This window comes from Bos indicus, chromosome 14, assembly GCF_029378745.1.
Source record: "Bos indicus isolate NIAB-ARS_2022 breed Sahiwal x Tharparkar chromosome 14, NIAB-ARS_B.indTharparkar_mat_pri_1.0, whole genome shotgun sequence".
Lineage (NCBI taxonomy): Eukaryota > Metazoa > Chordata > Mammalia > Artiodactyla > Bovidae > Bos > Bos indicus.
Window position 1 is genome coordinate 19,840,417 of NC_091773.1, and position 23,654 is coordinate 19,864,070.

The window sequence follows — 23,654 nt, forward strand, 5'->3', positions numbered from 1 at the left end:
TTTTCTATGCTATTATCAATGGAATTACATTTGTAATTATAGTGTCAAATGTTCTCTCTTCATATATAGAAATATCGTTGGTTTGTGAATACTGATCCTGTACGTAATAAATTTTCTATAATTGTCTATTTGTTCTAATAGTTTCTTGCGATCTTCAGGATTTTCTACCTTGGGCCATCTGTGAGTAAATACAGTTCTATTTCTTTCTTTCCACCTTGAGTGTCTTTTATTTCTTTTGCCTGCCTGATTACAATGGCTGGAACCTCCAGTACTATATTGAGTAGAAAAGAATATACATCCTTAACTTGTTCTCAAACTCAGGAAGAAAACACTCAGCCTTTCACTATATTTTGTTGGCTGTTGGTTTTTCTTAGATGACCTTTTGCCACTCTTATCATAAATGAGTAAATGAGTGTTGGATTTTGTCAAAAATTTAACTGCATCTACTGTTATAAGGCACTCACTGTTTTCTGCACAGCGATAATAATCTCCCACAGAAATAAAACATTTATGGTTCCTGGGATCACAAACTAGGAGTGACTTACTTTCTGGCAATCTTCCTGAAAGTAGACTGAAATAATTCTTCCAGAACATGCTGCTGTTCCCGACACAGAACTTCTGTCATCAACTCCATCAACATAGGACTCTGGGATAACTCCAATGCATCCAGAAACTAGGAAAGAAACACACACCAATGGTGGTGATAATCGTTGGACTGGTTTTCGACAGTTCAAATAAAAAAGAGAAAATTGTAACAGTTTCACAAAGATTAACAAATGCCAATATAGGTCATTTTGGGGGCTACAGTTAATGCCTGGCCCATAATGTTCACAAAATACTTGAGCTTTGATTCCCTCAGAGTTTCACAGATAGTTTTCCTCTGACCACGTTTTGGGTCCTCTCTTCCCCTCCACGAGGCCGCTCCTGGGCTCCAGCCCCCAGGGTGCGAGTGTCACCTCACACCAGCCTCGCCACACCGCACACACTCCAGGCTGTGGGTGCAGTGTTCTCACCTCACGTCCCACCTTCCACCTCCATGTCCCTCTGCTCTCTCTACACTTCAGGAGACAGCTGCAATCTCATCTGCCGTTTGGTGAAGGCTTTTTAATTCTGCCCTCGTGTAATTAATTTCCAAGAGCCCTCACTTGTTCTTTCTCAACATGACACCATCTCTAGTCTCTGAAGTTACTCTGAACAGTCTCTTTGATGTTATCTTGACTTGTTGACTCTGTTCCCTCTCAGTTCCTGTTGTTTTACATCTTTTTTAGGCCAGAAGCTTTCTTCAAACGTTCCATGATTATTTGCACTTGCACTTACAGTAAGAGAAAGGTACTATAGATCTACTCAGAACCTTTGTGGACTCAACAACAAGTTGCTGGCAGGTTGTGAGGGAGCAGGAAATTCAGATGGTACTGGTGCAGTGGTGCTGCTGCCCACTGATGACTTCCAATTTGCAGAAAGAATACACCATCCAACAGAGAAGTGAGGCGGCAACCACTGTGACCAGCCAGCAGACGTGAGGTCGCTCACAAGGCCTACTGGGGGAGGGTGCTGTTGCCAGAAAGGTGAGCCTGAATATCATGGCCATGCCTGCAGCCTGAATTCTAGTTTAGAGAAAATGCAGAGGGAGAGGGAAACAAAAGAGCACCTCAAGGAACCAATCAGACAAAGGGGGTCAGCCTCAAAGAACAGGCTCTGCTTTCTTCCAAAACCCAACATCACAGAGAAACAAAAGGGATGAAGGGGAAGCAGTTACAGATGTAAAGACACCAGAGAGACATGACAATTTAAAGCAACTGTTAATTAGACCCTGATTTGAAACATCCAGCCAAACACAAGGACATCAGAAGTGTGACCACAGACTACAGAACACAGGGTCTGAGAGCAGTGTGAACTTTCCTGCGTCTGGGTATTATTCTTCAAAAGTTACACATCATGCATAAAATACTGCACAAATTTATATGCATAAAATACCTCACAATTTTTATATTGGAAAAGAAAGAGAAGTCGTTTAGTCGTGTCCGACTCTTTGTGACCCCACGGACTGTAGCCTACCAGGCTCCTCCGTCCATGGGATTTTCAAGGCAAGATTACTGGAGTGGGTCGCCATTTCCTTCTCCAGGGGATCTTCCCAACCCAGGATCAAACCCAGATCTCTCGCATTATAGGCAGATGCTTTTACTGTATGAGCCACCAGGGAAGTCTGAGGAACAATTAGTTACAAAGGATTTAAATAACGCTTCTGCCTCCACAGACACCCAGCTTTCAAAATGAATTCAACAGAATCCTTAAAATGAGAACATTCTCTCAATATTTCAGTTACTTCTCCCCAAGAAATGTTAACAGGAAACAAACAGTGTTTTACCTTTGTTTGCTACTACTGAAAACTAACCTTTTTCATACAATCCACGTAGTTACTGTAGCGCAGAGTCCCCGGGGGAAACTCTCCAGACCTCATGGGGAAATGAGAGACGATGAGCTTCTCAAGAATGTGTCTGAGCTCCTGCAGACGGTCCCCCGTGAGGCTGGAGAAGAAGGGGAGCAGTGCCACGGCCTGGCCCTGTGGAGCAAGCACAAGGGTGAGACTAGCTGCAGGCCCCATGGACAAGGGCAATGACTGCTCTCTACAGATGGAGCCAGGGGGTTCAATGACCACTGCAGGACACCAAGCCCACGGTGGGATGTGCCCGCATCCAGGCTTCCACTCTCGTCTCGGTGGCCAAGTCAGGGCCACCCGAGAGCATGGGACAGGGCAGCATGAGTCTGCGTGATTTCTCCTCCTACAAGCAGAACCACTACTAGGAACCTGCTGCCCAAGTCCTTGAGGAAAGACCATTGTGGACAGCCTACAGGGTGAATACAGAGCTGACTCTCCTCCACCAGGGCCCCGGAGATCCCAGGCAGGGCCTTCCTCCCTGGGTGGGACATCAGTTCCCAGAGCCCCTTGTGCTGAGAAATGTGAAACCTGACTAAGCACATGAAGCAGAAAATCCCAAAGAAAAATCCTTGTGATCCAGGAGCAAGACACTTTCATGAGGCTACACTTTACTGGAGTAAAATCTAACTGTTACAGGACTCTAAAATTACAGTCTATGAAGTTCTGGACCCAAGTTACTGAGAAGTTTTAGATTCTTAATTAGTAGAAAGATGACTGATGGCTACAAAAACCAGTGACAGGGATCCAGCGGTTCTCTGTGCTGCTCCCTCTGCTTTTGAGAATGCCTGAAATTTTCCATAAAATAAAATTTTTTTAAAAAACAGAAAATATCACAAATACACAAAAATATAAAACAGGAAACAAATGGAGACCATAATCTGAAAAAAATCTTGTTAATCTCTTACCTTTAAATGTAGATCCAATTTTGGATCACCAAGTAGACTCACAAATGTTGTAAAAACTTCCGGGAAGGCACTGTGACTTGTATTAAAGGATACCGATGAATCGATCTAACAGAGGGAAAATAAACTCAGATCTCTACACTGTGCCTCCAATTTCCTATACTACATTTTCTACTTTTCAAATTTCATAAATGATCTATAAATTTGTTTTTGGGCTTCAAAAGGATGTCAACAATTTCTGTTCTGAAATATTTTAAAACTATCCTCTAAAACAATGCACATAAAGGCACACTGAGAAGATAAAGTATAAGAAGAAACAATGAAGATAAAGGACAATAAAGTAAAAAAACAGAAAAACATAAGATGTAAGTGAATAGGAAATTAGTCAAACTAATGAGCTTTTCAAGAAACCTCCACCAAACTTTCAAAGACACAAGCAATGGACACAATTACATTTTCAAGCTCTCTGAAAATACCTGCAGAATTTTTGCCAGTAAGGTGAGCACCGCAGTTTTGCTGTCAGGGGTGGCGTCCCCGGCCCACCACGTGCTGCAGCACCCCCAACTCTGCAGGATGGTGCTGACCAGTTTCAGGCCTTGGTGCTTCTGGCTAGCTCGGTCCCGGTAGCTCTGATCCAACAGGCCGTTCAGAACGGTGCTCACCTGGAACAGTGCGGGCAAAGAAAGGGAAACTTACCATCCAGGCCGACAGACGGACAACAGAATTTACTGTCATTCAAAGCTCTTCGCGGAAAATGAAGACGCTATTTCCAGAAAAGCCTCTTACCTCACAGCTCCTCAAATCTGAAGTTCACATGTAACTTAACATGTGAGTTTTCTTACAAAGGCCCACAGTGGTCTCCAGCCCCTTGACTAAATCAGGCTTACACCACTACTGTCTTCTTAGTGGGGGCATCCTCCATGGGAGGGGAAGTCAGCTCTCCGTGGTCACCATTACCACCATGTTCACGTGCACACACACAGGGACACAGGCACACAGAGATACAGCCACAGAGCACACACATACGTAGGCACATGCACACACAGGAACATGCACACAGGGACACAGGCACACACGTGCACACACACAGGGACACACGTGCATGTATTCCTGTCCAACCGCCTTCCCAACAGCGCTCTTCTAAGTCCACTGAGATCCACGAATCAACGTCCCCGCTGCCATGACGCCACTCACAGATGAGCCAGGCTAGCATATGTCTCCTTCCTTGGCAACACTGTCGGCCATGAACCTAATACTTGACTTGTGAACAACATGGTTTGAATGGCGCAGGTACCCTTGACGAGGAAATGCACTCTAGCACCGCCGTCCGTGGGAGGGATTCGCACACACAGAGGCTGTACGTGGATTCTCGCTGGGCAGAGGGACAGCGCCCCAGTGTGTCCCCCTCCTGAGCTTTTCTCATGACCATCACTGCTGTCATCAAACGCATCAGGGCGGGGGTGGGAAGGGGGGAGGCTGTGCATCATCGGGGGGGTGGGGGGGCGCCTCCCGGGGCTTGCGTGGGGGTCAGCGCCCTCCCCGGGAGACTGCCCACTTCCCAGATCTATGTCCTCCTCAGTCCCCACTGCAACACCATTTTGGTGCAGAACTTGCCCCAGCAGCTTTCCCAGAGAGGCGCACGGGACAGACACAGACCCCGTGGAGACCAGGCGCATCGGAAACACCTGCTCTTAACTCTCACATAGTTAACAACCTGCTGACTCGGGCCCCAGCTGTAAAGTCTCCTTGCAATAACAGCTCATTAACTCAGCAGGAAATTATGCCTCTGCCTTACAATGGCCATTGCAACAGTTAACAATTTTTGATGGTCTACCAACCAACTTAAAGTTCAAAATTAAGTTTAGCAGACCAAAGTCAACTACATATTAAATATTGACCTGCAAAGGTTCAGTGTGAGGGGCAGAGGGGCCAGAACATGAATGTGTGGGAAGCGAGGACGCAGCATTGTGGCGGGGACTGCGGCGTTGGCACAGCCGTAGCCGGGGGAGACTAAGGCCGGTCGCTCCCACAGCTGAGCCGTGTCGTTCGGGCCCTGCGAGATGAGAACAAGGGTCAAAGTCTCATATCCACTACGTCACTAACTGCTCACAGAGGAGAGGCTTTGGGCAGGAGTTTTAGACCTTCCAGGCAGAGATTGTATTTTGTTTTAATGATGCATTTTCTCAGCAGTACAGCAACCCCTTTATTACTAAAGAAAACACACTTTCCTAAGAGGAAAAACCCATTACCATTTTGGGATTACCCATAGATGACTTCATGAGCTCTGATACGGCAAGATCCAGATTTCTCAACAGTTCAGTGTTGACTGTTTCTGAGAACAGGTTGTAGAAATACTGTCCATGAGAGAAGCTGACAACGTTCCTCTGGGTGCCTCCTGAGGATGGCGTGGATACCACAGCTGTGTCCAGGAGGAGACCCACCAGGCGCTCACACTGCAAGGAGGAGAGGGGACGGCAGTGGTCAGGATTCTCTGGGCGACAGAGAACTCTGACATGTAAAGCATAGGGGCCTGGCCTGGGAGGTCGGGCTGGTGTGCACTGAAGACCCTCCCCAGGCTCCATTTCCCAGGTTCCATTTGGGGTCAGAACTCTTCCCTACTCCCGTGTCTCCCAGGGCTCCCCCAAATCCTGCTTTGAGGGGAGCATCTGGGATAGGTGCGGTTGTTAGACAGTCGTCTGCCTGTTCCGAGGGGACAAGGGGACAGGAGAAGGGGGGCGGTGGGTGGGGACCCTCAGGTGAGGACGTTAGACAGTAGTCTGTCTGTGCTGAGGGGGTATGGGGGCAGGCAGGAGAAGGGGGGCGGTGGACGGGGACCCTCGGCCAGCGAGATCATCCGAGGCCGCCCGGCAGAGCCCGAGGCCATGAGCACTTGGGGCGTCTGGACGCGCCTCCCACACCAGCCTCTCGAGTCACCAAGGACGGGGGAGGAAGAGCCACTGCGTCAGCACAGGGTGGCTCTGCACCCACAGAATGTGCTCTGCCTGAGAAAAACCAAACCTCAGTTCAAGAAGAACATCATTCTACTCCTTTTATAAAAAAAAGGGAAACTCTTTTCTTATGGGAGAAAAAGTCATCTCACGTAAATCAGTTATTAAAGTCCTTGTGCAGCTCAGAAAAGTGGCGTGAAAGTCAAAGTTGCTCAGTTGTGTCAGACTCTCTGCAACTCTATGGACTATACAGTCCATGGAATTCTCCAGGTCAGAATACAGCAGTGGGTAGCCACAGCTGAGAGGGTCCCCAACTAAACTCCCGTCTCCAGGGACGCTGTGAACGCTGCCCAAGGTCACCAGAAGGCACATGAGCACGCGGGCGCGTCTCCTACCAGTCCTCCGCACGCAAAGGCCAGCTCCAGAAGCTCACGTGCGAACCGCCGGCAGCTGGGGTCCAGGGAGGACAGACTCAGCCCCTCATGTCCAGGGGCAATGCTTTTATAAACCAAGGAAAGAAGCTTCATGCCGAGAGAATGCTGCTCATCTGCAGACTGAAGTGAAGCAACACTGAGATACCCAGCAATGAGACATTTGAGAGGAAAACACAACCTCACCGCTTTCATTCATAAAAAGCCACGTTCACTAACACTGACCACTGCCTTCCGACTCTCAGGGGCAACTTCACTCACCTCTGCTTCCTGCCACAAAGGGAGGACAGCAGTTAGTGCCTAAAGGTCTCAGAAGGCTGCTGAAAACATTCACAAGTCCTTCACTGGATTTCCAGTTTACATTCACGACCTTTAGCATTCACTGTTGCAGGCAACACTGACGTGTCTGGATCAAGTATTTCTCTAATTCCCATCTCAGCAAGCTCTGTACATAACAATGTCTTAAAAAAGACTACACACAAATAGACTAACTGGCATAATAAGCTAAGACAAATGTAAAACAACGCAGCACAGTTACCTGAGACGGCATTATGACATGCAGAAAGCCAGCCTTGTGCAGCTGCTTACAAGCCAACACGAGAGAAGCCAGTCTGGCCCTCTTCATGTGAGCGTCCGGGCCATACAGGTCAACAGCACACAGCTCCCCAATGCTGGCCAGGCAAGGAAAACAAAGAAAAACCAGGTGAGTGCTGGCCTCCTTACTGTAAAGACTCTGACAATCATGAGTCCTGCTGGAATGCATTTACAAGCTTGCAGGGCCCCAGCCATGGCCGCTGTCCTGGGGCCGAGCAGGCCCTGGCTGACGCCGCCCCCGTGCTGAGCCCATCCGGAGCCCCACCTTTCTGCCGTGACCTCTTCCCGGAGGCGGGCCTCCAGCATGTCCTGGTGTGGAGACGTCTTCAGGGCCCTCAGCAGGGCCACACACACGTCAGGGAGCTGCTCCATCACCCGCACATCTCCAACGTTGAAGCCCACACTTGAGGGTGCACACAATGTCCTCACCAGGAGCCTCATGAGGTCTGCGCTGCACGAGTCTTTCCCAAGGAGCTGGACAGACGTAATGGCAGCAGTGGGACTCCCAGTGCCCTGGACGGCCAGGCACATGGGAGTCCGTCTGCCTTGGGGAAGGGCTGGCACCCGCTCTCCATCTTTGCCCCGGGAGAGGCAGGCCTGGAGGTGCCCCCATGACACTCTCACAGGGAGGCCTGGGCCCCTAGTCCTGGTAGAGGCAGATCTGGAGGTGCCCTCATGACACCCTTATGGGGTCGTCTGAGCCCTCAGCCCCAGGAGAGGCGGGCCTGGAGGTGCCCCCCATGACACTCTCACAGGGAGGCCTGGGCCCCCAGCCCTGGGAGAGGCGGGCCTGAAGGTGCCCCCCATGACACCCTTATGGGGTGGTCTGAGCCCTCAGCCACCAGAGAGTAGGATCTGGAAGTGCCCCCGTGAAACCCTCATGGGGCAGCCTGGGCCCCCAGCCCTGGGAGAGGTGGGCCTGGAGGTGCCCCCATGGCATCCTCATGGGGCAGCTCAGGCCCCCAGTCCTGGGAAAGGTGGGCCTGGAGGTGCTCCCATGGCACCCTCATGGGGCAGCCTGGGCCCCCAGCCCTGGGAGGGGCAGGCCAGGTGCACAGTAGGCACACAGTAGATGCCAATGGGTGGGCTGTGGGCCTCGGCCAAACAGACACATTTACAAACTTTGGCTGATGTGCATTTCCTCAGGCAGGTACTCGGTCACAGCATAAAACCCAAGAGCCAATAAGACATTTAGAAAATTGTCTTCTGTTCCCACGTGAGAACCTGAAGTCCGGTATTTTCAAGAACAGACTGTTCCCACACAGGGACAGCTCTGGGAAAGCAGAGCCGGTGGGAGGGCAGGCCCACCTTCCAGCCGTCGGGGCAGGTGCCCAGCAGCGTCGTGGAGAACTCCAGGACCCGGACGACCACCGTGCACTTGCTGTAGCTGTACCTGTCGCCCTCCTGCGGGCTGGGCCTGTCACCCGTGGTCCCCACGCCAAAGCACTTTTGTGCTGCCGCGATGTCGTGCAGGGCGATGCTCTCTAAGAAGAAAGCCACTGCTTCCCAAAGCGAAGACTGCGTTTCAGCACCTAGAAAAAGTTATAGTAAAATATCAGCATACACCTCCTTCAAAAATCACTAAGATTAATGTAAAATTCCTTCTTTAAGTATGGGCGTGATATATATACTTTCAGTCAAATTTTTAAAGGTTCAATAAAAGCTGAATAAAACGGGCAGTTATTTCTTCTCATTTCAAAACACAACCCACCTAGAATTCAGCTGTAGACCCACACAGTAAGAACACACCTATGCAGGGTTAGATCCTGCTTCTCAAACACTACCCACGGGACCATAAATTCACACAAACTTTTTGAAGGGCTATTTGCTCAATCATACTAAAAGCTTTAAAATAACGTGCACACCAATTTCTATCAAAGGTTTAAAAGTTCATATCCTTTGATCCAGAACTGAGATTTTATCTTCATGAAATAACAGTGGAACTGCAAACATGCGCTTTGAGGATGTTCATTCTAGCAATGTTTTCAATTTAAAATAAGAAGAAACCACATAAATGTTCCCCAAAGGGGCAGCGGGGGAGACACATCCTGGCCTTAAACAGGGGGCTCTGACTGGCTGTTTCATGGAGTCAATTTCAGGCCAACTCCCAGATGGGTTTCCCACAAAACTCATGAGTCTGAGATACACTCCCCTGGCCCACCCCGTCTGCCACAGAAGGACAGACATAAGCTCTCCACTCTGCAATCGGAGTGCAGCTCACCATCTGGGCATAAAGACGGGGACAAGTGACCCCAGTGGTGCCTAAGTCGAGAGATGAGCAAAGGTGGAGGCTGGGTGAGACCCTCTCGGGTGGGGTGTCCAGTTCTCTGTGTCATTAGATTTAAGGAAAGTTAATCAAATTGCCACCTGACGGGTCACTTGAGTAATTTTGGACAGGTCATTATGTATTCAAGTAACTGAGAGTACATTTGGTCAGAGTCACATTCTCAAACCTGAGTTGCCCTGAGTGCAGCAGACCAGGGACCACCTGAGTCCTTCTAACCCTGTCACCTCTGACAGGACTGGGGGAGGACCCAGTCCCCTCAGTCAGCTGTCACCACAGCTGGAGCAGATGCCCCCAGTTCAATCATTTGAACAGCCCAACCTGTTCTGTGGGAAAGTCTGCAGTTAGGCCCACGCAAGCGAGGACCCCGGAGAAATCCCAGACACTAAATGCAGCTGCTCTGAGCCTCACAGCAGAGCGCACTTGGCAGCCACCGGCCAGCTGCACGCACTCCTCCCTAGGGACTCCCCTCCCAGAGTGGCACCTGCCCACGTGGGCCATGCAGGTCCCCAGGGGACAGGGCCCGCTCAGCACACACATCCCACCGCCCGCTGTCCTCCGCAAGCGCCGTCACTACTGCCTAGAACAGAAATGCTCCAGGAACAGGAAGAGCTAAGAAAACTACAGACACCCCCCCAGGAGCTCAGAAGATGAGGGGGCACGGGGGTGGAAAACCAGGGAGCAGGGCGAGAGAGTGGTGTGGATCCCAGGGCGGTGAGACAGGGGGCCTCGCACCCTGACTGTGAGCGCAGGGAGCAGGCAGAGCCGAGAATGACACCCATGATCCCGTCCAGTCACATGCCCCATCTCTTCCCCAGCCTGGCTCCGGGCAGAGCCGTGGAGCTGAGCCGACAGGCTCTACCCACCCAGGACCTCGGCGGCGCTGAGGGTGCCCGCATCCAGGAAGGTGTTGTAGCACTCCAGCGCAGCCAGCAGTGCATCCATCCACTGCAGGGCGGCGCGCAGGCTGAAAGGGCCCTGCAGGTGGCGGAGGGTGGGCTGGGCCAGCAGGCCGGCCGGCCGGTCCCGGGCTCCTCCGCCCTCGAAGGTGCTCACGAGGAAGGGGACGCCTTCCTTCTGGACCAGGTCTCTCAGCCATGAGGAAGGGGACCTGTTGCCTTAAAAGAGAAACAGGATTCAAACACACACATCAGTCACTCTCGGGTGATTAAAATCATTTGGTAATCGCTATACGAAAATAAAAAATAGCTTCTCCTACCAATAAAGAACAAAAAAAGGTCTGGTAGGTTAAAATGTCATCAGACCATAACAAAACGGGCAATATCACAATATTTCAAATACAGCCCCCCATAAAAGACTCACACAAACAAACCTACCAATGCAATGAAATTCCAAAATGATCCAGGATAGTGTTTTTCTAACTGTGGCACTCACAGCTCACTCCCTGTGCCCACAGACAAGAAGGTAATTTCACCAGAAGTCATTCTCCTCAGTGTCTTTAACCATTAGCAACCTAACTGGATACCTTTTCACTATCTATAAACTTCAGACTCTTCCTCCTGCCCTCTATCTTGAGAACCATTATTGCTTTTTCGCAGGAACAAGCACAGGAGTAGTGAGGCCCTCTGAAGGTCCTGCCTGGCCAGCCGGCGCCATGGGGAGCGGCCCCCTGGCCTGTGTCCTTGTCCAGTGACTCACACAACATCCGCCTCCGGGGCTGTCGCCAAGATTACGTGAACCAAAGCAGCTAATATCTGAAACAGTGCTCGGAAGAGCATCTACCACGTGGCAAAGTCCAGTGTTCATTAAATAAGAGAATTAAATGATCTCCTTTTTAAAAGATATTTTTCTAATAGATATTAATTATTTTCTAAATTAAACAAAGAATGTTAAAGCGTATTTTGTAGGCTCTGAAATCAGTGCCTTTAAACACGTCAAGTCATTCTAATGAAGTTAGAAACTGAAACAGTAAGGTATTTCTGATGCAAAAGAAGGAATGTTTTTTTATTGTCTCAGAAAATACGTATCACAAGCCACGTAAGAAAAGATTAGAACCATGTTTTCAGAGTTTTAGAAAGAAAAATTACCAGTTCATTATTTTCACTAAGAGACAAAGAAAACTGTAACAGTGAGTAAAGAATAAGAAGATATGTAAATTCTACATCAAGTGCTAGCTGAGAGTGGCGGTGGAGAACATGCAGAAATGAAGGGCCCAGGAAGAAAGGCCTAGAGGGAAACAAGATGAGTCGGGGAGGGTGGGGAGGTTGTCTCTCGCTCCCACTCCCCGTGAGGCGGGGCCTTTCCACCACCATCCCCTGGTGGGGAACAAACCTGCACTGTTCATCACGTCCCATGCATCTGGGTGTCCACGCGCCTGGCCCTGGTGCACAGGGCACCTCTGCAGGACGCAGGACCTTAAATATCCCTGAAGTGGGCAGAGGCCCCCTAGAGGACACAGGAGGACGAGTCAGATGGCGAACCCAGCGTCCGGTGCTCAACACAGATCATTCTGAGAGGTAGAGCCCTGATATTTCACCAAAGTATAGGAGGGCCTGCAGCAGGCAGCTGGGAGGAGGGCCTGCAGCAGGCAGCTGGGAGGAGGGCCTGCAGCAGGCAGCTGGGAGGAGGGCCTGCAGCAGGCAGCTGGGAGGAAGAGCGGCCGCGCCAATGCCAGCTGCAGGCATGGGGCCTGCAGGAAGCAGTCCCACCTCTGCTCCGCCCTCCACCCCGTCCATCCACTCTGCACTGACTTCCTTGTGAGAATGGAAACATGTGAAACAAACTTTGCTGACTAAAAGCATATATAAAATACTAATGCTTTTTAAAGAATTCCCTAAAAATTAAAAGCACAAACATACATCTCTATCACATATGTTAAATTATAGTACAGTGGATAAATACATACTATATGTTTACATAGTATATGTAAATATACAGCATGAATACAATCATGATATATAGTATGTAAATTATATAGTATTTAACATCACGTATTTCATAGTACCCTGGAGAAGGAAATGGCAACCCACTCCAGTATTCTTGCCTGGAAAATCCCATGGACATAGGAGCCTACAGCCCATGGGGTCACAAAGAGTGGGGCACGACTAAGCGACTTGTACTATATTCCACAGTATAACAAAATGCACAATCCTTCTAACTCCCAGAATGACAGGAAGGCATCTCGCCTCTTGTCCCCCACAGTGGTCCTCCACGCCACCTGCTAAACAGGCTGAGGAGCCATGGTGCAGGGCGCCGCCGCACCCGGATGCACGTGGCACAGCACCACTTGGTTCCGGACTCGTGCCCGGTGCACGTGAAGCCCAGCATCCCCACGCCCCAGCCACCAAACCTGGGGACGGACTAACTGGAGAGACAAGACGCTCACTCCTGAGACACTGAGACATGATCTCACGTCTCTAAGCACAGTTTAGAGATCCAGCACAGTGACTACTAAAAAGCACAGGTCCACTGCTTTCCTTTAATGTCACAGAGATCTGACAGCATCCAGACTTGGGAGTCCGGAATCCCTTATTAATTTACATGTCAAAATAAAACAACTACATTTCTTCATTAACCGTTAATAAGATTTCTAAATTTTAATTGAATATCACGTTAACAACTACCATGGTCATCCAACTCTTCCTTCTTTTAAGTGGAATAGAAAATCAAAAATGTTGTAGAAGAAAAAAAAAGATACTAAGAAATCCTAAATTTACTTCCTCTGTTTCATCTAACATCAAAACAGGATTTTTCCTTCTAAAGTTCTCAAATCTTTGAGAACTCTGTAGCCATAAATTATCAGCTGTCATACAAATGACCTGAAATGACTATTGAACATAACTTACTTTTTGTTTGTTAGAGGCATGTTACATTAGTCTAAATGGAAAGATCACATTTTATATAAGTACATCTCTAGACTACTGGTAAAAGACACTTATAGGGCACAATGATCGCCATACCTGGCAGCAAAGGAACAAGCTTATAGAAGAGTTCTATGGACTTGTGTCGACATTCCGTCTGGGGCCTCCCGCAGTTGGTGAAAAGCCACTGGACCACGTCCGACAGGCACAAGGACGCCATAGGTGGGAAGCCTCTGTATGGAGAACACACTGCATTCAGTATTTGCCCCAACATTCAGCATTTAGCCAACCATAAACCATAAATTTAATTTTGCTTCCTTAATACATGTGGAAAACTCATTAAAAGGTATTTGATTTATTTTTAATGTATTATCATTGGAATACAATCAAAATGTCACAGGTGAAATAGATCCTAAATGCTCATTGCCTTTTTTTTTAATTGAGGGAAAAATTAAAAAGCATTTCTAAAAGAACAGCACCACATATTTTCATGTTTTCTGTTAAGTGCAGTTTAAAACAAAAGGGGTCAAGGATCCGAAGCAGAGCTTCTCAAGTTGTGCTCCCTGGACCAGCTTCATCAGTGTCATCTGTAAACTCGGCAGAAAGGCAAATTCTCAGCCCCCTGTAAACCTACAAAGGCCAATTCCAGGGCAGGGCCCAGTGACCCACGCTGTCACCAGACCTCAAAGTAATCCTGCTGCTCAAGAGTGAGCATAGCAACCTGGAGGGATGCCACGCCTAGGGTCGGGGAGAATCGATTTTAAAACCACAGAGTAAGAATCAATGTCCAGTCCACAGGCTATGCCTCTGCAGAGTGTTAGCATATGCCAGGGCTCCTCAGGCCCCTGCACAGACCCAGGGGAGAGGGGACATGGCACACCCTGACCCCGTCTGAGAATGGGACCCAGCAGAATGGAAATGGGAGTAAAGACAGGAAACCACTGGGCGATGAGCCAGCCTTGGTTTTGAAGGACTTCATTTCAAAATCCTGTAACTTCATGTCTCTCAAAATCCTACTGTTCTAGTATTTTGGTTCTTGCATTCCAAACCTACTCCATAGCATGTCAAGCAATTCCACATCAGAGCTGTATTTAGTGCAAACATATCTCAGCTCCAACAACGACTCTAAAAATGCATCTACCACCCCAACCAAGATTACACCTTAAATGAAGCACTTTTAAACATACAGCTTTTAAATGACTTTGCAAAACTGACTCCTCCCAGATTCCCATGTGTTGACTGAGAATTGGTTTTATGTTGGGGGGAAAAAAAAGAAAGAGAAAGGAAGCAACATCACCTACCGGGGACAGCGTCGCTTTTTAGCTTTGTTTAAGGAAACGTGCTTCTTCTCGATGATGCGCCCCAGGTGGTCGACAGCATCGCAGCACTGCTGAACCGTACCTGCTCTCAACACACAGACATCGCCACGGAGATTCACAGCTGACAGTCATCAACACAGCAGTACTAGGCTTACTGGCCGAGCTTTGTAATCAAACAGGTGATTTTATAAAATACAACACTGCACGTCCACAACCAAAACCCGTGTTCAAGAAACGCAGGTCAGCATGGTGCGCACTCACACAGACCAACACCACAGCCCCGCCAGCCAGAGGCAGCCTCAGTTTCAGGTGGGACGCAGGACCCACCAAGCTGGCCAGAGCCACGCACCCCCACTGCAGGCTGTCATCTCGGGGGAGCTCCCTGACCCTCCTTCTCTGCTTTAGGTTAAACTCTGTTATAGTTGATAATACAGCACTGCAGGAGAACAGAAGTAAAACGGTGAAATCATCCACAGACATCTAGGGTGGTTAGGAAAGAGGCCTCCCTCACCTGTTACCAAGAAAGCATTTTCTCTCTACACTTTTTACCTGACAGTGATTTTTAAGAGTCAAATTTCTCCTGTTGAGAAAAGTCACCTGTATATGATGTCAAGATGAAGCAATTTTAATGTAATGCTGGCAGGACTGAAGTTTAGATGCTTTTACTCATTAGTAGGGCTATCAACATGGAGGACAACAGGGCTCCATGTGTCTGTTAATAACAGGCACCTCCCTGGTGAGGGCGGGGGTCTCCACACTTGAGAGCCACGTCAGAACCCTGGGCCAGACTCCAGGCAGACCGAGTAGGGGATCGCCAAGAAGTCTTAGAAAACTGAGGATGATTCTGACAGCTCCGGACAGAATGTAGCCTATGTCTGGCCCAGTATTTTAAAACTTTCTTCATTATTGTCACAACAGCTTTATCACAGTCTTGTTGGGAAAGCTATTTCCTACCTTGTAGACCACAGTTAGTGAGTTCAGAGACACTGTCCTCCTCTCTGAGCCTATCAGGTCCACTGTCTGCCCTGCACCAGCTGTGAGTTTCCACCAGCTGAGTCACCACGGCAGCTGACTGGCTTCACTGGGGCTTCACCGTAAAACTGGCCCGCCAGCCCTGGGCAGGACCCCGCATGACCAGGGTCAACCTGAGTGGCCACCAGGGGGACATGGTGAGTCTTAGTGGTAGGGATACAGACACCTCTTGTATAAACTGGGTTAGAGGCTGTGAGGGGCCCGTCCTTGCTTCACTCATCACCCTAAACAGGAGACGAAAGAAGACAGCGCCTCACAAGGGAGTGGCCTTGGCCCCACCCCGCGTGGACAAGCTGGCGAGCTGTGCAGGCCAGCGTGCACAGAAAGCCCGAATGGACCTACCCAAAGACCGCTCGTCTGTGTGCGCTAAGGCCAGGCTTTCCATGTACGTGACCAGGGCTTCAAACACAAACTGTTCCACCAGAGCCTCCTCCTCTCTGCAACAGAGAACATGAGTGTCATCTGAGAATCGGAAAACAGCCACGACACAGGGACACAGCAGTGCTGCCAGACAGAACACACTTGAACTGAATCTGTCTTTAGAAACGGCTCAAATACTTTAAAACAGAAAACAACCTAAAACATCTCAAAGAAGAAAACTTGGCCAAGAACAGACCCAAGAGACATGGCCTTTCATGACAAGCACCCTCCTCCACCTGTGGACCTGCTCACAGCACAGGACCTTGAACCACTGTTCTGACCACAATCCACGCACCTCTGCAACATTACATGTAGCAGAAAAGAAGATCCGGTCCTACATTCATCCTTTTAAAGCAACTTCAAAAGCTCTCTACCCAGCCCAAAACAAGTCAACTCTGGGCCTTTCACAGGCATACCCACCACATGTAACAGTTACACGGACCACTACCATCTCTGGAAGATCCACTAACAGCTGACTTCCGGGGGGCCTGGGCACAGGTCAGCCTGCCCCTGGAAAATCTGTTCCTCTGACACAGGACAGGGAGTGATTGTGTACACACTGCCAGGCAGAGGCTCGCAGTCTCATGGGTGTTCCAGCTTGTGACCAAGTACACAGGCACCGCTCCCCTCTCTGGGAAGGGGTGTTTTCCCGGAACCACAGTGAGGACCAGGGTGAAGAACCAGAGTGAGGACGAGAGTAAGGTCAAGAGTGAGGACCAGAGTGAGGATGAGATTGAAGACCAGAAATGAGGACCAGAGTGAGGTCAAGAGTGAGGACCAGAGTGAGGGACCAGAGTGAGGATGAGAGTGAAGACCACAGTGAGGACGAGAGTGAGGTCAAGAGTGAGGACCAGAGTGAGGGACCAGAGTGAGGACGAGAGTGAAGACCACAGTGAGGACGAGAGTGAGGTCAAGAGTGAGGACCAGAGTGAAGGACCAGAGTGAGGGCCAGAGTAGGGACCAGCGGGGCTAGAGGAAGGGGGCATCAGGACAAGACTGCACATTGCTGTCTGGTTTGGCAGGAATATTACCCTAATTTTTTTTTTTCAATTTGAATCCCAGAAGGGGATCCCAGAAGCCTCTTATGTTTCCACAGGCTCCTCATCTTCCACATGCACAGCCTGTCACACACCCAGATTTGACACTGAAAATACAGGCTGTGGGCAAAGGCGTGAGGCAGGATGGAACATGGGTGTCAGAGCGGGAAGAAGAGATTCCCCTGAAAAGCATCGTGTGGTCAAACTCCAGAGCTGGAGTCAATCTCAGAGGGCCAGGGTGACTACAGTAGTTTTATCTTAAACAAAGGACAGTAAGACAAAAACCAAATCCATTTAAGGTAGTGAGAAGAGAAATGACAAGACAAATGATCTCTAAAACTGTGCTCCCCAAAGAAAGATTTCCAGAACGGCCCTGGAGCATGCGGGAAGGAAGTGTCCAAGCCTGTACTCATATAGTCCAACACACAACACCCCCAACCCAGCTCCCTCGGCATCTTCTCTCAGAGCCACTTGGAATGCGGCCCAGCAAACCCAGGTATTCGAGGAAGACAGCAACAGGGTAAAGGAAACAAGGTCTCACCAGAACAGGGAGGGGAGGAGCGGAAGGGGAGGGGAGAGTCGCAGACAGGGAGAGGGGAGCACACAGGGCCAGAGGCAAGTCAGACAGGGCGGACAGAAGGGCTGGATGAGTCTTGAGACCCAGGGGATGCTTCCAGCCTGGCTCTCCTCCAGGACTGCTTCAGCTATTCGGGTCTTTGTGGCTCCCCACACGTATTAGGATCGCTGGTCCTATTTCTGTGCAAACAGCCATCAGGGTTTAGATAGAGACAGCACTGCATCTCGCGACTTGTATGGGAGGTATGGAAATTTTAACAACATTAATACTTCAATCCGTGAGCACAGAACAGCCTCCTGTCTCTGGCGTCTTCTTCAGTTTCTGTCGTCAGTGTCTTACAGTTGTCAGTGTGCAGGTCTTTCACTCCTTGGTTAAATTTATTCTGAGGTATTTTATTCCTTTTGATACAACTGTAAATGAGACTGCTTTCTTAATTTTACTTTCTGATTGTTCGTTATGAGTACACAGAAAGGCAACAGATTTTTCTGTACTGGTTTTGTATTCTGCAACTTTACTGAGTTTATCAGTTCTAACAGTTTTATTGGTGGAGTCTTTAGGGTTCTCTATGCAAACTATCATGTCATCTGTGGACTTCCCTGGTAGTCCAGTGGTTCAGAATCCGAGGTTCCACTGCAAGAGGTGCAGGTCTGATCCCTGACTGCAGAACTAATATCCCACACACCGTGGGGTGTGGCCATCTGTTTTAAACATTCTTATGTACAGATAGGTTTCACAACTTAAAAAGCTAAAAAAAAAAAAAAAAAAAGTCAAAATACCAAAGGCATTTTTCACAGAACTAGAACAAATAATTTTAAATTTTGTATGGAAATATAAAAGACCCCAAATAGCTGAGACAATCTTGAGAAAGAGTAACAGAGCTGTAGGAATCACACTCTCTGAGTTCAGACTATACTGTAATCAGAATGGTCTGAGACTGGCACAAAAACAGACGGATAGATAAACAGAACACAGCAGAGAGCCCAGAAATAAAACCATCCAGTTATGGTCAGTCACTCTATGATAAAAGAGGCAAGAATATAACATGCAGAAAAGACAGGGTCTTCAATAAATGCTGTTGGGCAAACTGGACAGCTACATACAAAAAATGAAATCAGAACATTCATTCTCTAACAACATATTAAAAAAAAATGAATTAAATACCTATATGTAAGATCTTTAACAGACTTTAAAGACTGTATATGTGACTGTATATGCAGTCATATGTAAGACTGCAAAACATAAAACTCCCAGAAGAAAATACAGGCAGAATACTCGTTGACATAAATTGTAGCAATATTTTCTTGGATCTGTCTCCTAAAGCAAAGGAAACAAAAGCAAAAAGAAACAAATGGGGCCTAATTAAACTTAAGCTTCTGCACAGCAAAGGAAGCCATCAACAAGACAAAATGACAACCTACGCAACAGGAGAAAACATCTGCAAGTGATATGATAAATATGGATTAGTATACAAAATACACAGACACCTCAGGATCAAAAAGCAGCCCCTTTAAAAATAGGCAGAAGACCTGAACAGACACTTCACCAAAGGAGACACACAGACGACCAACAGGAACATGAAAAGACGATCAACATCATTAGGCATCTGGGAAATTCAATCAAAACCACAATGACATATCACCTCACACCTGTCAGATAACTATCACCAAAAAGACCAGAAATAACGAGTACTGCTGAGGATGTGGAAAAAGGGGGCCCTTGGGCACTGCTGGTGGGAATGTAGACTAGCGCAGCCACCATGGAAACAGCACGGAGGTTCCTCGAAACATTAAAACTACAACTACCATGCCACCCAGCACCTCCGCTCCTGGGCATATACCTGAGAAAACTGTAATTCGGTAAGATAAAGGCACCCCAATGCTCACAGCAGCACGAATCACAACAGCCAAGACAGAGACAGCCTAAGTTTCCACTGACAGATAAAAGGATGAGCAAGATGCGTATATAGACAATGGACTATTATTACACAGCATAAAAAAGAATGAAATAATGCTATTCACAGCTGTATGGCTGGACCTGGAGAGTTTTATGCTTAGGGAAGCAGATCAAAGACAAATATCGCATAATATCACTTATATGGGGACTTTAAAAAATAAAACAAACGTATATACATAACAAAACAGAAACAGACTCTCAGATATAAAGAACAAACCAGTGACTACCAGAGGGAAGGAGGAGGGGCAAAACAGGGTAGAGGAATTCAAGACACACAATGCTATGTACAACACAGATAAGCAATGCACAATACAGGAATATAGCCAATATTTTATTGTAACTATAAATGAAGCATAAACTTTAAAAACTGAATCACACTGTACACCTAACATTTTACATCAACTCCACCTCAACTAAAAAATTAACAATGACTTCAAACTCCAGTCAATTCTCATACAAACGTGAACATGCCCCCACATGCAGATACAGACATCCATCAGTCCACCCGTCCGTCATATCTCCATCTACCATCCATCCATCTACAATCTATCTACTCACCACCCACCTACCTCCCCCATCCACCCATCATCTCTCTTATTTTAACAACTGCTCCCTCGTCATTATCCAAGTGCCATTTCCTGAGAGAAGCTCTTCTGACTAAATGAGGTCTGATTATTTGTTATAAGATCCTTTAGTAATCATGTACCACTACTTAATTTTTCTTCTTTTTCCTCTGCACACCATAGCTCATGGGACCTTGGTTTCCCAACCAGGGGTCAAACCTGAGCCCTCAGCAATGGAAGCATGGAGTCCTAACCATTGGGCCACCAGGGAATCCCTTATACTACTACTAAAAGCACTGATTTCAGCTACAAATTTTACCTTTATCTAAGTGACTATCACCTGCCTCGCTTTTTTAAATGCAACCGTCATGAAGCACGGCATCTTTGTACCTCCCACATCTGGCATGGAGCCTGGCACACGCAGTCTAACTTAGCAACCAGTGCTCGATGAAGGAACAAGCCAGCATCGCCATGACCTTAGGTCAGGGACTATCTTTTCCACGGACCATGAAACAGCCTCTTCCCCGGTGTCCCGGCACTCAGACCACTCCCCACACAGCTGCTGGCAGGTGAGCTTCAGGACAAGTCCAACCGTGTTCCCTGCTCCCATGACTCCGGGCCTGGCTGTGGCCTTCAGATCTTAGCTCTACAGAGAGGCCCAGGGCCAGCCTCACTTCACTCGCATCAGCACCTCAACCCCCACAGCAAGGAAGAGAAAATGTGTCTCCTCAGACCCCCGTCCATCTCTTCTCTCTGCCTGTCTCTCTGACCTGGGCCTGGGCCTTTCCACACGGCTCCAGTCTCACTCTCAGTGTAACCTACTCACCCTGTGTCAGACTCCTTTACGTGCTTCACAAGTCTCTTATGACGTCTTTTGTTGCACTTTCCAGACTGTGTATATTAAGCGTGAATGTAGTTCTCAACACTTTCTGAGCCTCTTCTTGAATGCAAACAGCATTTTAATTCATTATTTAATCCCCAGAAAACAGCACAGTGTCCAGAATATAAGTTTTCACTACGTGCTTGATACATGATTACATGGATGCATAAACAGTACTTCACAAAATCACTACTGGAAACGTAAGAATCTTTACACTCTTCCAAGCATGGGACTCCTGAACTCCCTGTAAATAGTATTACTCTCCCTGTGCCGCTCCCCCGCCCCGGTACCCCAGACAGGGAACTCACGCACCTGAACTCCCTGTAGATATTATTAAAAGCAAGCGATGCTCCCAGTCTTTTGAAAGCATTGGGGTGAAGTGCAAAGCTGTACAGTCGCTTGAAGAGTGACTTGGTGTTTACTGGACTGTTCTCCTGCTGCTGCGGCGTTGTCTGCTTAATGGACCATTTGAGGAATTCCCGAATACACCGACCACAAAAATCTCTTAAAGTGCTGTCCACAGGGTCCACAATTCCATCCTGAAACAAAGCATAAAGTGACAGCTGAGTACCCTGAACATAACTGGAGTACATTATGGGAATGAAGTTAGAGCTCAATTCAGGAACAAATAGACACTAGTCAAGGGGCTTCGCAGGAAGCATCTAGACTCTAATAACAAATTTCTTCGACAAAATGAAACTGTCTTTTACACTGACTAAGAAGCTGAAACATTTGTAAGAAGAGAGAGAATACTTTAATTATATATCAACAAAGCAGTCTCTCGTTCCCTGAATAAACACAATGGCTGCATCCTGAAACCTTCTGCTGCTGATTCTACCTGTAACAGCACCTGGGATGCTTATCTATTGAGGATGAAGAAAAGACCTTGCAAGTCTCAAGGAAACTGAAATGCTACACAAAGAAAAATCTGACAGATGCGGTTCTGAAAATATAACTTTCTGTCGGAGCATGCTCCACAATGGTATGGTCTCTGAAAGAGAAGTGAAAGTTGCTCAGTCGTGTCCGACTCTTTGCGACCCCATGGACTATACAGTCCATGGAATTCTGCAGGCCAGAATAACAGAGTAGGTAGCCATTCCCTTCTCCAGGGGATCTTCCCAACCCAAGGACTGAACCCAGGTCTCTCATGTTGCAGGCAGATTCTTTACCAGCTGAGTCACCACCGAAGCCCATGGTCTCTGAACACCTAGAAAAAACTGCCTAGGAAACTTGAGTGTTTGTTTCCCTCTTCGATCCACGAAGGAGAAGTTTAACTTGAGAAAGTACTCAGAAAATGAAATAAGAGGATTCTAACACAACTGGTTCCCTGCCATACACAAAATCTCTGATCACAGTCCCAACCAGAGTCAAGGAGGTGATGGTCACACACAGCAGAAATGGCAGAGGCGCGGACGGGAGAGACACGTGGGTGCTGGAGCCTGCACCAGCTCTCACCTCCACAACCAGCTCTCACCTCCACAACCGGCTCACATTACATTTCCATTCTCACCCTGACTTAAACTGCCTTCAGTGATCAGCTAAGATAGCGACTTTAGAAACAGCAGAATAAATCCGTCTGCTTGAAATATCCACAAGTGAAACTGAATTAACTGGATCTGTCACAGGCAGCTCCACCACCAGGCCCTGCTGGAAGTACACCACAGCTGTACTGACGCCACCATCCTAACTACAAGTGTTCACTAACGCCCACCACCCACACGTGACCTCTAGTCGGGGGCCTCTGCGAGTAACGACACACTTGACAGGACGCCAGGACTGACCTGGGCCAGCAGGGACGGATGGCAGTCCTCCAAGTGAGGACGCTACTCACTCAACAGAGAGTGACACAGAGATTCAAAGAAATCAGTTTTCAAAAACATAGAACTACAGGATTTTCGTTTAGACAAATGTGCTATGAGTTCAACTGGGGATTTTGACTTCAAAGTCAGCATATGAGAAAATAAAAGTATGGGTTGATATAATAGGTAAAAATCACTTAATATGACATTTAAAGAAATCACATGTATTTGTACAAGTTCAGAAAATGAAAATAAAATAAGTGTGGAAAGACAGTAAGGCTTTAGCTGACCACTGCCTTCTGCCTCCGTGAGCGAGAGACCACAGCCCAACAATGCCACCTCCAGTAGCTCAGGACACTTGTATGTAAACGCTGAGCTGAGATTTTTAGGGGTTTTGAGGAACTGAATCTGAATGCGGGAGAAAATGGGACAAGCTCAAATAATTCCTTTTACTTTTAACTATTATACCAGAGACATGTTTTTAAAAACAAGAGGATACTGCAACTCTGATAAAAGTCCAGGGACATTCCTGTTCACCCTTTCCACCCTCCAAACACACATACACACACACAGTCCCTCAAAGTAGATGAAGTTTGTCACGTTTATAGTTATCCTCCCAAAACAAAGCAAAAAAATCTGTTTGCATGCAGCTATTTA

At 47.8% G+C, this 23,654-nt stretch overlaps 1 protein-coding gene across 1 annotated transcript in view; it reads right to left on the minus strand.

Annotated features, from left to right (window-relative positions):
* The window catches only part of PRKDC (protein kinase, DNA-activated, catalytic subunit), a 126,611-nt gene that overhangs the window by 70,408 nt on the left and 32,549 nt on the right, over nucleotides 1-23,654 (minus strand). The window contains exons 27-40 of the mRNA XM_019973745.2: nucleotides 21,511-21,737; nucleotides 16,111-16,205; nucleotides 14,719-14,818; nucleotides 13,517-13,650; nucleotides 10,463-10,714; nucleotides 8,621-8,844; nucleotides 7,578-7,786; nucleotides 7,257-7,389; nucleotides 6,683-6,841; nucleotides 5,589-5,792; nucleotides 3,816-4,001; nucleotides 3,343-3,447; nucleotides 2,393-2,560; nucleotides 546-673 (exon numbers count right to left, since the gene is read on the minus strand). Of these exons, the coding sequence (XP_019829304.2) occupies nucleotides 546-673; nucleotides 2,393-2,560; nucleotides 3,343-3,447; nucleotides 3,816-4,001; nucleotides 5,589-5,792; nucleotides 6,683-6,841; nucleotides 7,257-7,389; nucleotides 7,578-7,786; nucleotides 8,621-8,844; nucleotides 10,463-10,714; nucleotides 13,517-13,650; nucleotides 14,719-14,818; nucleotides 16,111-16,205; nucleotides 21,511-21,737 (2,324 nt within the window). The remainder of the gene's footprint in view (nucleotides 1-545; nucleotides 674-2,392; nucleotides 2,561-3,342; nucleotides 3,448-3,815; nucleotides 4,002-5,588; nucleotides 5,793-6,682; nucleotides 6,842-7,256; nucleotides 7,390-7,577; nucleotides 7,787-8,620; nucleotides 8,845-10,462; nucleotides 10,715-13,516; nucleotides 13,651-14,718; nucleotides 14,819-16,110; nucleotides 16,206-21,510; nucleotides 21,738-23,654) is intronic.